General features: G+C 43.2%; 1 protein-coding gene and 1 long non-coding RNA gene across 2 annotated transcripts; one reads left to right on the top strand and one right to left on the bottom strand.

Moving 5' to 3' along the window:
- Nucleotides 1–2,687: 2,687 nt before the first annotated feature.
- LOC144383248 (uncharacterized) lies at nt 2,688–9,435 on the top strand. The gene is made up of 2 exons (XR_013450614.1): nt 2,688–6,263; nt 9,186–9,435. It is a non-coding gene; the product is annotated as an uncharacterized LOC144383248 (long non-coding RNA).
- A 1,344-nt stretch (nt 9,436–10,779) lies between these two features.
- Nucleotides 10,780–11,271, bottom strand: LOC144383151 (dromaiocalcin-1-like). Its single transcript, XM_078079997.1, has one exon. The coding sequence runs from the start codon at nt 11,269–11,271 to the stop codon at nt 10,780–10,782; it is 492 nt and encodes a 163-aa protein (XP_077936123.1).
- Between the last annotated feature and the right edge of the window lie 5,042 nt (nt 11,272–16,313).

Raw genomic sequence — 16,313 nt, 5'->3', positions numbered from 1 at the left:
ACGAGATGAACATGTTGGTGGTTGACGAAGTCACGATACTTCCCCCCCCTAAAATCGCACGCAGCTGACAGACAACAGACAGGCAAAGTACGGCGGATATTAACGCGTCATGATGACGTCATCCACGAGCCCAGAACGCGCGCAGCGCTGCAGCGGTGGCTCTTGTGCACAGTCTACGGACCGTGACGACTATTTTACGCTTCGGTGAGTTTGAACGTGAGCTTCGTTAGTTTAGCTCAGCTGTCTCGGTGTAGCTGACTGTTAGCAGGCTGAAGCCGCGCTGCTTCACAGAAACATGAAGACCCGTTTAACAGACTGTCGGACCTTTCTGCTCTGTTCTCTGGCGACGGCAGGCAGCGTTTCCTCGGTGTGTGAGACGCTCCGTTACAGCCTTCTCTAACTACGTCTAACGTAATAAAGTCATTGCAGGTTTTGAAGCCAAGAAAATGTATTGCAACGATTGTAGGACCTTAAAGGGTCTCTTTTGTTGGGACAGTGGAAACAATAAAGGGCCATGAAGTTTCCGGTGGCCACGTCAAAAGCATTGCAAGTAAACAAAGACAACAAAGTGTTGCGTTTAGATCCCTGATCCTCATGAAGTTGACTTTACACACTTGTTAAATTGCCTTGCAAATCCTTTCATGTAATGATGTTTCGCATGTCATTTATAATCGCTCACACAAACTCTTCGACCATTTGTTCTTGGCCCGGCTCCTCAGTCACATCAAAAAGTTTGCCGACCGCTGCTATAGACCTGTCCTAGGAGGGACATCTAATGGACAACCATGTACTGCAAGCTAGACTATTATGCAGTTATAGACACAACACAGGGGGTCCCTGGGCCTGAGAAGGGAAGAAAAGGAGTTTAATATGGCTATTAAATGTGACTAAAACTAATTACATTTTAGTCTAGTTTTTGTCGTCAAAAACTAGACTAAAACTAAAAAGGATTAAAATGACTAAATGTGACTAAAACTAATATGCATTTTTCGTCTAAAGACTAAGACTAAATCAAAAATAGCTGCCAAAATTAACACTGGTGTGTAGAATGTTGATGAAAATGAATTTTATCCATTTTGGAATAAGGCTGTAACATAACAAAATGTTGAAAAAGTGAAGCGCTGAGAATACTTTCCGGATGCACTGTACCATTCTCTTTTGAAGCAAGGCGCGTCAGCTTCAGCTCTTCTGCTTTTAAAAATGTTTTATCATTTGACGGGGACATTACAGGGGCTCCTAACTGCACCAGAGTTGGCCATAAATTCATCAGTGGTCCCTGGGCAGGAACATTTAAAATTCAGATTTGGCAAATTGGAAAAGCTTTTTTCCTACAGCAAACAATGTTTGAAAGGCTAAATGTGAATAAATATTGATTGACGCTGAACATTTTGTGAGGTAAGATGTTTTGCATTTTAGGAATGTTACTTCTAGTCTTCTCCATGAAGTTCAAAATTAGTATTTTACACCAACCTGAATGTGAGGATATTTGATTAAATATATACACACAGGTTTTTGTTGATGAAAGGTGCATTTCTGCTGCTCCTTTTATCAAAGCAGGAGGAGCTTAATACAGTAACAGAGATGGAGCCTGAAGGCCAGCAGTGATGGAGGGGAGTTACCGACACTACTTCCCCAGCAGTGCAGTATATCGGAGGTCGTCAGTGTGAATGGGGTCCTGACCCCTCAAAACGGCAAAATTCTTTTACACTATCCTGAAAAAACCCGACCAGCGTGATCATAAATATACAGCGCTGTGTGAAGAAACCATTACTTAAAGGCTCACAGTCTCAGCCTATTAAAACAGTAAAAATTAAAAGTAAATCACACAGATAGTCTGCATGTGAACCACCAATAATTGAGAAAAATGCCTCATTTTCAGAAATAGAGCCCAGAGGTCAAAGGGCACGACAGTGTGTTGTAGGGGAAGGTTGACTAGTTTTACTCCTGAGTGATTTATCAATGGTTTAACTATTATAGTAATTCCACAGTAACACATATTTCTGTGTCCTGTGACGACCCTCTCTGCCTCTGGCTGGTGGACCTGCTGGTTGGCGTGGAGGAGGGTCATCTGGGGAGTGGAGACGCCTGAGGTAGTCAGCAGCACTGGCAACACATGTGCATTGATGAAAGGCCCTCTGGTCTCAGGTTCTCCCTCTCTCCCTCCCTCCCTCTTGAGACACCTGGTTTGCTATTTGCTATTTAAAAGAGTATGTTTGACTACACACACCTTCCACGCATGCACTCACCTCCACCCCTGAAACTCCACGTGCAGCTGTATCTGTGAGTCAAATAAAACTCCATTGTGACTTGTGATGTCCCCTCCTGGTTGTCATGGCCGTGCGGCCCGGAGCGTGACAGTCCTCTTTGGACAGGAGTTGCATTTTCCTGACTAAGAGCTAAATAGTCTTGTTTTCTCTTTGCCAAAAATATGGCTCAGAAAAGTTAATAAACTGTGATGTGGATGAATGCAAGGGCGTAACCATGCATCCTTTGAGGGAATCGTGTACCAATCTGTCCTCCCCAATATACAGCAGAAAATATGTAAAATATGTTTCCTTACTGTTATGAACCGCATGTTGAACAGAACGCACCGGGACTCTGAGGGCCTGCTTGCTCCGCTGACCCGTCGGCCGTAGCGTCCAGCGGATGTGTGTTTAAAGAGTGCGGTAGTCGGACTACTCTTTGGCCATAGAGGAGTAGGGGAGGCACAACATTTCGTGAGACTTACCTGTGATTTGTACATTCTGGTGTAAAAAGAACAAAAATAACTGTCCATGTTGGCAAGAACATAAACTACATCTTTGTGTGTTCCATACTCTGTGATGCTAACGCTGTTGGGCATCGGCCCGCGGCTACGCTGTTACTGTGGCCAGACTGTGGCCTTGTGTGTGATGTGTGTAATTGCAGGTCAGATGGAAGGTAAAGTGACTTTTCTGTCCCAAAGAAAGGCTGCCTTGAGGTCCGATAAGTCTCGCACAATTAACACACACACACACACACACACACACACACACACACACACACACACACACACACACAGGTCTAATCCTATGTTAGCATTCATGATGAGAATCAGGAATTGTGAATTTGTTGAGTATTTCTGTAGGAGCCATATACATTTGCTATTATTTCATTTAATTTTGCTCTGTGCCACTAGGGGGCTCTATGTGCTTTGTGGCTCAGCTGACATTGGATCAGCCCAGGTAGGCCATTTAACCTGCAGGAATCTCAGACACAGGTGTTGCTAATTTGAGAAGCAAACAGTTTTCGACCAGTGCCAGTGTGTGTGTGTGCCTTTGTGGTGAGCAATGCGGTTTGTTATTTTGGGTACATGTATTATGAGTTAAGGTTTCGCCGTTTTATGATATTTGGATGTAAAATAAACATGCAAAATAATTGTAACATCACCGAACTCTCAGTTTTGCTGTGTTCGCGCGCACCGGGCGCACGTCTAAACTTATCTACCGTGTTAGCAACCAGTACTAGACTACGTTTAGGACTTCGTCAGTACAATTTCCCTGGGAAAGATATATGACATCACTAAATTAGTTTTGCTTCATACTTTCCCCCTTTGACACAGAACTCATGTTGGTGCACGACATCAGACAGTACGACAACAAACAACAAACAAGATAGTGCAAGAGAATCAAATAAATGATAATGCTATGGGTTCGTAATATGAGGCTATAGGTTAGTTTAAAAATAAAGCAATACAAATTCAAAAAGTTAATAAGTTAAAAGTACACCAGCGAACAGAAAGGGGCAAGTGAAAGTGATGCAGTGAGAAAGAAAGTGACCGGTGGAATGTCAGAGTCAGTCAGTGGGAGACTGGGCTCTGTTGATGAGCCCGACTGCCGACGGGAAGAAACTGTTGGTGTGGCGGGAGGTCTTAGTCCTGATGGACCTCAGCCTCCTGCCAGATGGAAGGGGCACAAACGGGTTTTGTCCAGGGTGAGAGGGGTCGGCTACAATCTTTTTAGCTCTCTTCAGGGTCCTCGAAGCAAGCAAGCCCTGCAGGGACGGGTGGGTGATGATGGAGCCCAGGAAACGGAAGGAATCCACAATAGTGACGGGGGAGTCGCACAGGGTGATGAGGGAGGATGGGACTCTGTTCATCCGGAAATCCACAACCATCTCCACTGTCTTTAGAGCGTTGAGCTTCAGGTTGTTCTGGCTGCACCACGACACCAGATGGTCAGACTGTCACCTGTAGGCGGACTCATCCCCACCAGAGATCAGTCCAATGAGGGTGGTGTCATCCGCAAACTTCACGGACTGGTGACTGGAGGTGCAGCTGTTTGTGTACAGAGCAGAGAGAAGAAAGAACGTAGCGTTGGGGGGAAACCGGTGGTGATGGTCCGGGAGACAGAGACATGTTTCCCCAGTTTCACATGCTGCTTCCTGTCAGACAGGAAGTCTGTGATCCACTGAAACTCAATGTAAATACATCAGCTTTGAACTGTGTCAAACCTGTATTCTCCTTCTGTCTGTAAACGCTGCGTTTTGGTGACTGCTTCTTGAACCCCCCTTATGGAAAGGGCCCAGTCTGCTCAGTGGTTCCAGGTAGTAATGTTTCCTCTGCCAAGTTCATAACCACTGTTTTCAGTCTTTCCTTCCGTATGTACTGCATTGACAAGAGCTTGTAACACCGTATTGCCCTACAAGGCAGCTGCGCTCCATAGATGCTGGGTTACTTGTTGTTCCTATGGTTTTAAAAAGTAGGCTGGGGGCCAGAGCCTTCAGTTATATCAAGCTCCTCTTTTGTGGAACCAGCTTCCACTTTCAGTCCGGGGGGCAGATTCGGTCAACTCTTTTAAAGTAAAACTTAAAACTTTCCTCTTTGATTCTGCCTATAGTTAGGGCTGGCTCAGGTTAGCCCAGCCCTTAGTTAAGCTGCTACAGGCTTAGACTGCCGGGGGACTTCTTGGGACACACTGAGCTCCTCTCTCACGCTCTCGTTCTACCATAACGTTTTATTAATGCACATGACTAATTCAGCTTCTTTCCGGGAGTTTTTTTGTGCTTTCTCCCCTATCAGGTCTCCGTAGATCGAAGTTCCTTCGGGACCCTGGTCCTGACACCTACCGTGGCCCTGCTGACGCCTGCTGCTGCCATCATCATCATCATTTATATTTTAGATATTAATCATATTACTGTACTCGTAAACCAACATTACCCTCTCCTAAAGTCTCTGTGCTCTCCCTCCCCACAGGCTTCTGTGGATGGTGGTTCTATCTGATGGTGGTTGCCCCTGCAGTGGTCCTGCTGTGCGCCTGGCTTACTACTCACAATTACTTGAATCATTTCTGTCATAGGAATTGCATGTATTATACATCGTTCATTCTGTACACATGGCATCCATTGTAGTCTGCCCATCCCATGTTTTTCAGCAGGAGGAACCGGGAGACTAGTCAGGATTGAGGGAAAGATGAATGCAGAAATGTACAGAGACATCCTCGATGAAAACATGCTCCAAAGCGCTCTGGACCTCAGACTGGGGCGATGGTTCATCTTTCAACAGGACAACGACCCAAAGCACACAGCCAAGATAACAAAGGAGTGGCTTCGGCACAACTCTGTGAAAGTCCTTGAGTGGCCCAGCCAGAGCCCTGACTTGAACCCGATTGAACATCTCTGGAGAGATCTGAAAATGGCTGTGCACCGACGCTCCCCATCCAACCTGATGGAACTTGAGAGGTTCTGCAAAGTAGAATGGAAGAACCTGCCCAGAAATAGGTGTGCCACGCTTGTGGAATCATACCCAAGGAGACTTGAGGCTGTAATTGCTGCAAAAAGGTGCCTTAACAAAGTATTGAGCAAAGGCTGTGAATACTTATGTACATGTGATGTTTTCGTTCTTTATTTTTAACAGATTTGCAAAAAACTTTTCACTTTGTGATTATGGGTTGTTGTGTGCAGCAGTGTTAATTTCGTCGACGAAAAATTTTCGTTAACGAACCTTTTTTCCATGACAAAGACGAGACTAAGACGTGACGAAAACTATCTTAAAAAATAAAAACTATGACCAAATCTATTCCAACTTTCGTTAACAAGACGAGACGAGATGAACATGTTGGTGGTTGACGAAGTCACGATACTTCCCCCCCCTAAAATCGCACGCAGCTGACAGACAACAGACAGGCAAAGTACGGCGGATATTAACGCGTCATGATGACGTCATCCACGAGCCCAGAACGCGCGCAGCGCTGCAGCGGTGGCTCTTGTGCACAGTCTACGGACCGTGACGACTATTTTACGCTTCGGTGAGTTTGAACGTGAGCTTCGTTAGTTTAGCTCAGCTGTCTCGGTGTAGCTGACTGTTCACAGAAACATGAAGACCCGTTTAACAGACTGTCGGACCTTTCTGCTCTGTTCTCTGGCGACGGCAGGCAGCGTTTCCTCGGTGTGTGAGACGCTCCGTTACAGGCTTCTCTAAACACGTCTAACGTAATAAAGTCATTGCAGGTTTTGAAGCCAAGAAAATGTATTGCAACGATTGTAGGACGTTAAAGGGTCTCTTTTGTTGGGACAGTGGAAACAATAAAGGGCCATGAAGTTTCCGGTGGCCACGTCAAAAGCATTGCAAGTGTGGCAAGCGTGAGGTGGGGTAGGAACTACCCCAATAATCTATGTTTTTAACTAGGGGAAAAAGAAAGAAACTAAAGGAAACCAGCAACGCCACCCTGGGAGAAATCACCCAGGGAAAAGAAAGAAATCTATGAATAAGGTAAATTACTAAATCTAAACAAAAGGACAACACCAGTTCGTTACACTGAGCAGGCGAGAGACGTGTTTCCAAAAGCATATACAACAGTTTATTGGGCACAATTCAAATCTAAAAAAAAAGTTATCCTATTTGTATAAATTATTATGTATTCCAGGGCTGGGGCATTTGTGCTCAAGGTGAGTGAGGGGTGGGAGTATAAACTTAAAATGGGAGCACCACAATCCAAAATTAACACTCCAAACACACAAGGGCAAAGCAAAACAAAGGAGGGGAGTGAATAAGACACTACACACGAAGGGACACCATCACCAAACAGGATCACCAGTGAGGCCCTCAGCTCCTGGAATCACAAAGATGGACAGTTAATGGGAGACTGAAAATAAATTCAACAACAATAGAGATCCAATACAAATCAAAAAGAAAGGAAAATATCAAAACAGGTTACAGTTTGAACTCAAAGAACTAAACCATCAAATAATCAAAAATAGCTACAAAAATAATAAAGAAAAATCTCCCTTGCCATCCACCTCCTATTTCAGGCAGCTAAACATGAAAACATAATACAATAGGCATAAAAATGCGGACAACGGGATTTCCACACCCGAACGCAGCAGCAGGCAATGTCCGTAAAAAGTGTGGGTTTTATCCCCACACAAAGCAGCAGCAGTCCAAAACGGGTCAGGACAGTCGGGACCTCAGCGTGGCATAGCTCCGGGACAGAACGAGCAAACACGCAGTCCGACCTGCCAGCGCCTGCACATAAACGCAAGTTTATTACGGTGCCGACTAGATCGCCGACGCGCAATAGACTGCAACGTACCTGCACGGTGGAACAATTTGCACAACCCTGCAGAGAGTGCCGAGCGTCTGCCGAACCTGCAGCCAGGTAAACCCGGAAGGGGGAGGTGCGTATCAGCTGTCAGAGAGCGAGCAGATCTACAGGTCCCTCCTTATATAATAAATTAAAGGGGGACAATACTGCGAGTGGGCGGAGCCACTGGAAAAGCAGTCATCCTGCTACACAAGTAAACAAAGACAACAAAGTGTTGCGTTTAGATCCCTGATCCTCATGAAGTTGACTTTACACACTTGTTAAATTGCCTTGCAAATCCTTTCATGTAATGATGTTTCGCATGTCATTTATAATCGCTCACACAAACTCTTCGACCATTTGTTCTTGGCCCGGCTCCTCAGTCACATCAAAAAGTTTGCCGACCGCTGCTATAGACCTGTCCTAGGAGGGACATCTAATGGACAACCATGTACTGCAAGCTAGACTATTATGCAGTTATAGACACAACACAGGGGGTCCCTGGGCCTGAGAAGGGAAGAAAAGGAGTTTAATATGGCTATTAAATGTGACTAAAACTAATTACATTTTAGTCTAGTTTTTGTCGTCAAAAACTAGACTAAAACTAAAAAGGATTAAAATGACTAAATGTGACTAAAACTAATATGCATTTTTCGTCTAAAGACTAAGACTAAATCAAAAATAGCTGCCAAAATTAACACTGGTGTGTAGAATGTTGATGAAAATGAATTTTATCCATTTTGGAATAAGGCTGTAACATAACAAAATGTTGAAAAAGTGAAGCGCTGAGAATACTTTCCGGATGCACTGTACCATTCTCTTTTGAAGCAAGGCGCGTCAGCTTCAGCTCTTCTGCTTTTAAAAATGTTTTATCATTTGACGGGGACATTACAGGGGCTCCTAACTGCACCAGAGTTGGCCATAAATTCATCAGTGGTCCCTGGGCAGGAACATTTAAAATTCAGATTTGGCAAATTGGAAAAGCTTTTTTCCTACAGCAAACAATGTTTGAAAGGCTAAATGTGAATAAATATTGATTGACGCTGAACATTTTGTGAGGTAAGATGTTTTGCATTTTAGGAATGTTACTTCTAGTCTTCTCCATGAAGTTCAAAATTAGTATTTTACACCAACCTGAATGTGAGGATATTTGATTAAATATATACACACAGGTTTTTGTTGATGAAAGGTGCATTTCTGCTGCTCCTTTTATCAAAGCAGGAGGAGCTTAATACAGTAACAGAGATGGAGCCTGAAGGCCAGCAGTGATGGAGGGGAGTTACCGACACTACTTCCCCAGCAGTGCAGTATATCGGAGGTCGTCAGTGTGAATGGGGGAGGCAGGAGAGCTGACGCTGACCAAGAGAGGCCCATGGAAAGGTTTAGATGTAGCAGTTCTATCAACACAACTGACCCTAACCCAGCAGTATTTTTGTTTGAGGGTGTCAATGCTTGGCAGAAAAAGAAAAGCCAACACCGACCTCCGCTCTTCAGACCGTCACCAAAGAGGCAGCTCATAGTCATCGTTATAAGAGGATGAAATGCATGACAGGTGCTTCTTGTCAAGCACAGGGAAGGCAGGACCCAGACACGAGTTTTGAAAAAACAAAGACTAATAGTCAAAATTCAAAATCAAAAAAAGCTAAGGGGCAAAAACGCAGACGGGGACCAGGAACTCACAAGGCATTCAACAATGACGCGATCAGTGACAAGAGACACACATGGCTGAAATACACTGAAGTAGCAGGTTGATTGGACACAGGTGGAAACAATCATGCCACAGCAGAGAATCACAGGGGGAAGACAGGAAGTGAAGTTAACCCAGGAGCACCAGAGGCATGAAACTACAAAATAAAACAATATGTCAATCCAGAACGTGACACTTCTCTGGCAAAAGGTAACCTGACAAAGATGTTTTGACCTGATTCCTGACAAAAAAGCATCTGATGACTGCCAGATGAATGGGAATATGATACGGAAACACCAAACAAGCAGAATCCGGACAATTGTTCAAATTTCTTTAATTATTTGTACTTATTTATGTACTTTTTGGTTGTCTCAAGTATTGTTTCAAAGCAAAGCCGTTTTTTCATTAGTGCAGAAATGAATTGCAAGTATTAAAAGGACTTTTAATGCCACTTTTCCAGAAGAGCTGGACTCCCTTTCCATGACCTCGAATACGTTTGAGCACAAAGCATAACTGAATATGTTTTCGTTATGTTAAATTTGACAAATTTTAACATGTTGGGTATAATTTCTGATATTTCCTTGTTGCAAATAGAAATGATTTCCAAGGGCAAAAGTTAACTTTCGTGTCAAGTTTATAACTACAGTTCAGTGTCCAGCAAGAGATCTGGTTTCATTTCAAATTCGTAGTAGTATTATTATTTACTTTCTTTGCTCTCTTTAGTTTCCCTTAGTTCTAAAGTTGAAAAGCAACCCAATACAACCACACCTTCCTTTAAGAACAAGCTCAAGACTTTTTCCTTTTAATTAATTTGATTTGCATGCGGTTTGTTATAACATTTTATATTCATGTGTAGCATGAGATTGTGCTACATTAATACACTTTACCTGAAATTATTATGTTTTTTTCTTTGCTAAAACCTACAGAAATAATTCCAAGCAAGAAAAGTCACACATCTTTCCTCAAAGCAGCACTGCACCACGGACCATATTGAACAATTTAGCCATGTGTTCTGACTGATGCCCTTCTAGAAACGTTTCTTTCACTTGGACTTTAATATTTATTTACACACACACACACACAGCACACTGCAGTTTAATAAAATAAAATAGAAAAAATAAGGTTTTTATTGACATTTTTTTATAATAACATCTAACGCGGTGTTGGGTCAGTAACCAGAGAAAGAAAGAAATTAGACAACAATCATAGCATGCTGAAAACATCTATGGTTACACAAGGTACATTTTTGGTTTGAGCAAGTTAACAAGTCAGCTGTTATTCCAAAAAAACATGACCTTCCTTTTTTTTTAGCAGTTATCAGGGTCTTCAAAGAGTTTAAATCGTTGTACAAGCAAAGAAAGGATTATTACGTCACAGCAGAAATACATATATTGAAAAAACATGACAGTTCAGATTTGATTCTACATAATTATCTAGTGTAAAGTAGGATTTCCATCCTGCATTTGGGTTAAATTGCAACTTTTGCATTTCCTTTCTTGCAATACAAGTCAGTATGAGCATCAGTTGTCATTCTATTTTAATTCCTCAGACATGTTAGGAGCAGATGAAGTTGAGTCTCTCCTCACAGTCCCTGTTCTCCCACAGCCCTTTTTTGTTTAAAGCCCCGCAGCGGTTCTGCATTGGACACTGGTGGTCCTGGATCCCTCCCTTGGGCCAGGCCTCGTACTCCAGAGGGTCCCCGTTCACCCACAGCCAGCGGTGCCCCAGGAAGCGCAGACCGATCCACACCAGCTCCGTGGTGCGGACGCCCTTCTGGGCTTTGCCGGCCGCGATGTTTTCCGTTTCAGAGTGCAGGCTGCTGAGGTCAGCTTTGTTCTCTCTGCAGTGCTGCAGAGCCTCCTCCCAGGACTTCTTCTCTACTACCACGGTTATATTGATGCAGTAAAAAGGCCTGGATTTCCATGATTCATTATCATTCCATTTTCCATTACCAGAGACCTCTCCAACGTGCTGATTGCCATTTTTGTTATTTGGTTCTCCGTTCTTCCAGTTTTCGTACGTAACGCGTCCGCCTGCTGACCACATCCATGCAGCAGTGCTGCCTGATGTATCTTGTTGGAGTCCGATCCATCCTTTGCAAAATGTTCCCTCTGACGCTGATTGGAGCCTGTCTTGGTCACTCTGGCTAATAACAAAGGAAAGATCTGTATAGTGGGTTCTACAGTGATCCAGAGCTTCGGACCATTTTTTTTTCTCTTTAACAAAAATGTGCTTTCCTACAAACGCCTCAACAGCTGTACAGAGAAAAAGTAAGAGGATGGTTTTCTCCATGGTCGCTGGTTGCGGCTCAAGATGAGGTTGTATTCTTGTCTGTGTCCTCTCTGTAGTGGTGCCTTTAAGTGTTCTGGTTGTTTTTTTTGCGGCTTTGCATGACTTTGTCTAACAAACAAAAAATTGTCATGACTCTCACAAACGCATTAGCAGGTACAGCAATAATGGCAATAGTGAAAATATTTGGTGCTCCACATTTGCGTCTGAAAGAAATGACAAAATATTTAGCAAAAAGTGATGAAATTCTTACTACAGTCATATGAGGGGGCACGATGGTGAGAAAACGTTTATTTGAAAATAAACCTGAATGTTTTCTAAAATGGACGCACGCATGGATGCACGCAAGAGATCAGATATGTCACTGTTTGCGTTACATAAATGAGTGCCTTAAAGCAGGGTTCTTGTTGGAGTCCGATCCATCCTTTACAATCTGTTCCCTCTGACGCTGATTGGAGCCTGTCTTGGTCACTCTGGCTAATAAAAAAGGAAAGATCTGTATAATGGGTTCTACAGTGATCCAGACCAGTTTTTTCCTGTTCAACAAAAATGTGCTTTCCCACAAACGCCTCAACAGCTGTACAGAGAAAAAGTAAGACGATGGTTCTCTCCATGGTCGCTGGTCTGCAGCTCAAGATGAGTTGTATTCTTGTCTGTGTCTTCTCTGTAGTGGTGCCTTTAAGTGATAATGTTTTGTGGCTTTGCATGACTTTGTCTAACAAACAAAAAATTGTCATGATTTTAAACACAAAGGACTTCACAAATGAATAAGCAGGTACAGCAATTACATTACATTACAATACATTACAATTAGCAATGATAGAAATAGTGAAAACATTTGCTGCTCCACATTTGTTGACCCTGGAATAAGTAATATTATGTTTCCTTGGTCGACGGTGTCGCATGGAGTAGAGAGGGTGCGCCTCTTGGCTGCTTCATGTCCCATGTCGAAGTGTCCCGGAGCAAGACACCTAACCCCTAATGGCTCCCTGTGCAAATGTAAAAAACATGGTTTGAAATGTAATGTAAGTCGCTTTGGATAAAAGCGTCAGCTAAATGACCTGTAATAATGTACTGTAGAAAGGCAACAGTTTTCAATGCAGTTGTTTGTTTGATGTCACCTTTTCCACTTCACATTTGCTTTTATGTGGAACTTATTACAGTAATTTATCGGTATCGTATTGCTGCTTCAGACTAATTTGACACCAATTAAACAAAAATGGTGTTGTAGATTTATAATTATTATTACATGATATGTTTTGTCCAACATAAGGGCAGCATTGTGTTATAGTGCCCACAGCTTGAGAAATTGTTTTGTTTTTCAGTGGCTTGTTAATTAAAGAAATGCTCCCACTTTGGTTTTGGCCTTAAATAAATAGTTTGAGATAATTTGTCACCATTCAGGTTGAAACAGTTTAAATGATGGTCAATAAAGTCATGGCACATCACAACATAATTATTTTACACTATACTGAAAAAACCTTCTGAATTGCCTAAGGCTGCCTTTACACTGTCTCTATTGCACAGTAACACATATTTCTGTGTCCTGTGACGACCCTCTCCGCCTCTGGCTGGTGGACCTGCAGGCTGGCATGGAGGAGGGTCATCGGGGGAGTGGAGGCGCCCGAGGTAGTCAGCAGCACTGGCAACACATGGGCTTTATGTGCCAGTGCACCCTGATGAAAGGCCCTCTGATCACAGGTGCTCCCTCCCTCTTGAGACCCCTGGCTTGCTATTTGCTTAAAAAGAGTATGTTTGACTACACACACCTTCCATGCATGTGTGATGGGTAGAGCTCCCTCTACCTGGTTGGCCACACCACTTTAATTAGTGATTCCCAACAGGTGAGGCCAGATTACTTCCTGGTTTCTTTTAAATGTAGGGTTTGCCCCAGGTCTCCCCAGCTCCACCCTTGTCTCGGGAACGACTACAGCTGGTCAAAGTGCAGGACTGGGCGCTGAAGGGGACTTGTCATAAATCTGTGCAGTCTCCAGGAACGCGGAAGTGATGTCGGCTTTCGGTTTTGCCCCCTTTTGTAAATATGTTTTTGTAATAAAAGCCTTATTTTTAAACTGAGACTGTTAACCAATATAAAGCTTAAGTATAAATAAAACTGGACACTGTTCAAAGAAACTAGAAATTCACCTCTCTGCTCCCTTTTCTTAAAACAAATAAGAACCTAATATTCATTTGTGGTACTCTCTGGGTGAAAGTCCCAGAGTGGCCAGGCACATCAGTTGCCCCGCTTACGCATGCACTCACCTCCACCCCTGAAACTCCACGTGCAGCTGTATTTGTGAGTCAAATAAAACTCCATTGTGACTTGTGATGTCCCCTCCTGGTTGTCATGGCCGTGCGATCCGGAGCGTGACAGTCCTCTTTGGACAGGAGTTGCATTTTCCTGACTAAGAGCTAAATAGTCTTGTTTTCTCTTTGCCAAAAATGTGGCTCAGAAAAGTTAATAAACTGTGATGTGGATGAGTGTGTGTTTAAAGAGTGCAGGGGTCAGACTGCTCTCCGGCCCTTGGGCCAACTGCATTATTCAGAAGAGATCAGACTCCACACTCAGTACCCCTTCAAATACTGCTTGGTGTCAACGTGGTTATACAGTAAATACAAACACACACTCACCCTCTGCAGAGGCCATCCGACAGCCCACTGTATGACCTTCAAAGGCGAACCTTGCATTGAGGGCAGAAGAACCAGCGGGGATTGCTTTCCTCTTACAGTAGAGCATATTGCTAATCCGGCGGCCAGGGATTACAGCGTGCAGTGACTGGTGATTTAATAATTTAAGCAAAGCATAATAATGTGCTCTACTGAGCTGCTCAACAGGCAATTACTGTGATTTCTGTCATAAAATTGACTCGTATCTATTCAGAAAATTTGTTAATACACATTTAATCAATGTCACTACATCATATTGTCACATGTGTATTATTAAAACCCTTTGAAATAATAGTGTTGGTGTGATATTGTGACCCGATGTATTAAATTAACTGGTTTTATAGCGACTAAGGGCAGTAATTAGTTGTTGTACTGGGAGTTATATGTCGATGGCATTTGGAATATTGAACAATGTGGTTGTGACCCCTTTTTCCCCCTCTTTCCAGCCGTGTCTTTGTGTCATAGCTCAATATTACACGATGTACAGGATGCAGGGTTCATTTAGCATCAATCAGAAATAGTGTTCCTTTTAGAACACAGGATTAGATTACATTCTGGTGTAAAAAAAACAAAAATCACTGTCCATGTTGGCAAGAACATAAACTACATCTTTGTGTGTTCCATACTCTGTGATGCTAACGCTGTTGGGCATCGACCCGCGGCTACGCTGTTACTGTGGCCAGACTGTGGCCTTGTGTGTGATGTGTGTAATTGCAGGTCAGGTGGAAGGTCAAGTGACTTTTCTGTCCTAAAGAAAGGCTGCCTTGAGGTCAGATAAGACTCGCACAATTAACACACACACACACACACACACACACACACACACACACACACACACACACACACACACACACACACACACACACACACAGGTCTAATCCTGTGTTAGCAGCCATGATGAGAATCGTGACTATTTCCCTGGGAAAGATATATGACGTCTTTGCCCTGTCACGGCTCCTCCTCGGCCTTGCAGGGGCGGTTCCTCCTGCAGGCAGAGGAGGGTCTTTAGCGATTGGAGCCACCTGGGCTCTAGGTATAAGAAGGCCTCTAACCACTTCTCTCTTGCTCTCTGCTCCTCCAGGTATGATCCTGTTTTGTTTGTTCCTTTGAAGGTTTTACGTTGTTCACACTCAGTCATGTTTACACATACAGATTCACTCAACCATGCACCTTACATACACCTTACACTATGACATTCGCACACCTCATTCCTTTTCTTTGTTTAAAGTTACTAGTTTTTGACTTATAATAAACTCTTCTCTTGATTGGCCTATACTTGGTGTTTGTGTCCCCTCATTCTTGCCACAGGCTATGAGCCGGCCTGTGACAAATGGGGGCTCGTCCTTAAGTTAAAGTTAATTATACTTTAGTCGTTAGTATTTGAGTATTCTAATAGTTTGCCTTATTTGGTTAAGGTTTTGTCTAGATTGTTTTGGCTTTGTCATTGATTATATTTGTTTACTTGAAGTTTGGTTCATGTTGATTATTGTTTTGTAGTTAACTTGGGTTAATCATGTTAGGTTAGATTGCCAAACTTTTTGTTTGAGGGGATGCTTTAGTTTGGCCAATATTGTTGGAGAGAGCATTGAGAGCCAGGTCTTCCTTTTGTTTGATTAGCTTTATAGTTTGAGTTCACAATTCACTCTGCTTTTTCTGGGGTTTTGTTCAGATGGGAGTCCTCTCCTTTTGAGGCTTATCAGCGAGTATCAATAGGAGGCTCGTGGTGTTTTTGTTTTAGGTGGCAGTGAACGTGGGTAGAGCTTCCCTTGTTTCCTTTTCCCCTACATCGGCTCGGGAGCACCTCCGTGGATGTGGGGGGGCAGCCAGCTTCTGGTTGTCTTTCCACTCTGCTGGTTTTGTGTGCATAAAAACCCACCACATGTGACTGCACGAAGACTAGGGGCCAGTTAGTTAGTTTTTTTTGGGAGAATAGTGGGGTGTGCCTTCTGTCCTTAAACCTAGACTGGCAGTAGGTGAATTGTGTATATTTTTTTTTCCCTCAGAGCTGGTAATAGTTGTATTGGTTGAGGAAAATGGCTTCTATTCTAAGTGGTTTTGTTCAAACTCCTTCAGAGGTAGCTTTGGAATTGTGTACTAAGGAGCAGTTAATTGAAATTGCTGACCATTATAAG

This window comes from Gasterosteus aculeatus, chromosome 9, assembly GCF_964276395.1.
Source record: "Gasterosteus aculeatus chromosome 9, fGasAcu3.hap1.1, whole genome shotgun sequence".
Taxonomy (NCBI): Eukaryota; Metazoa; Chordata; class Actinopteri; order Perciformes; family Gasterosteidae; genus Gasterosteus; species Gasterosteus aculeatus.
Note: the sequence above shows the minus strand (reverse complement) of the source record. Positions and strands in the feature narration are given on the sequence as shown.

Coding starts and splice junctions, on each gene's coding strand:
- LOC144383151 (XM_078079997.1), bottom strand. CDS start 11,271: ATGTGGTCAGCAGGCGGACGCGTTACGTACGAAAACTGGAAGAACGGA.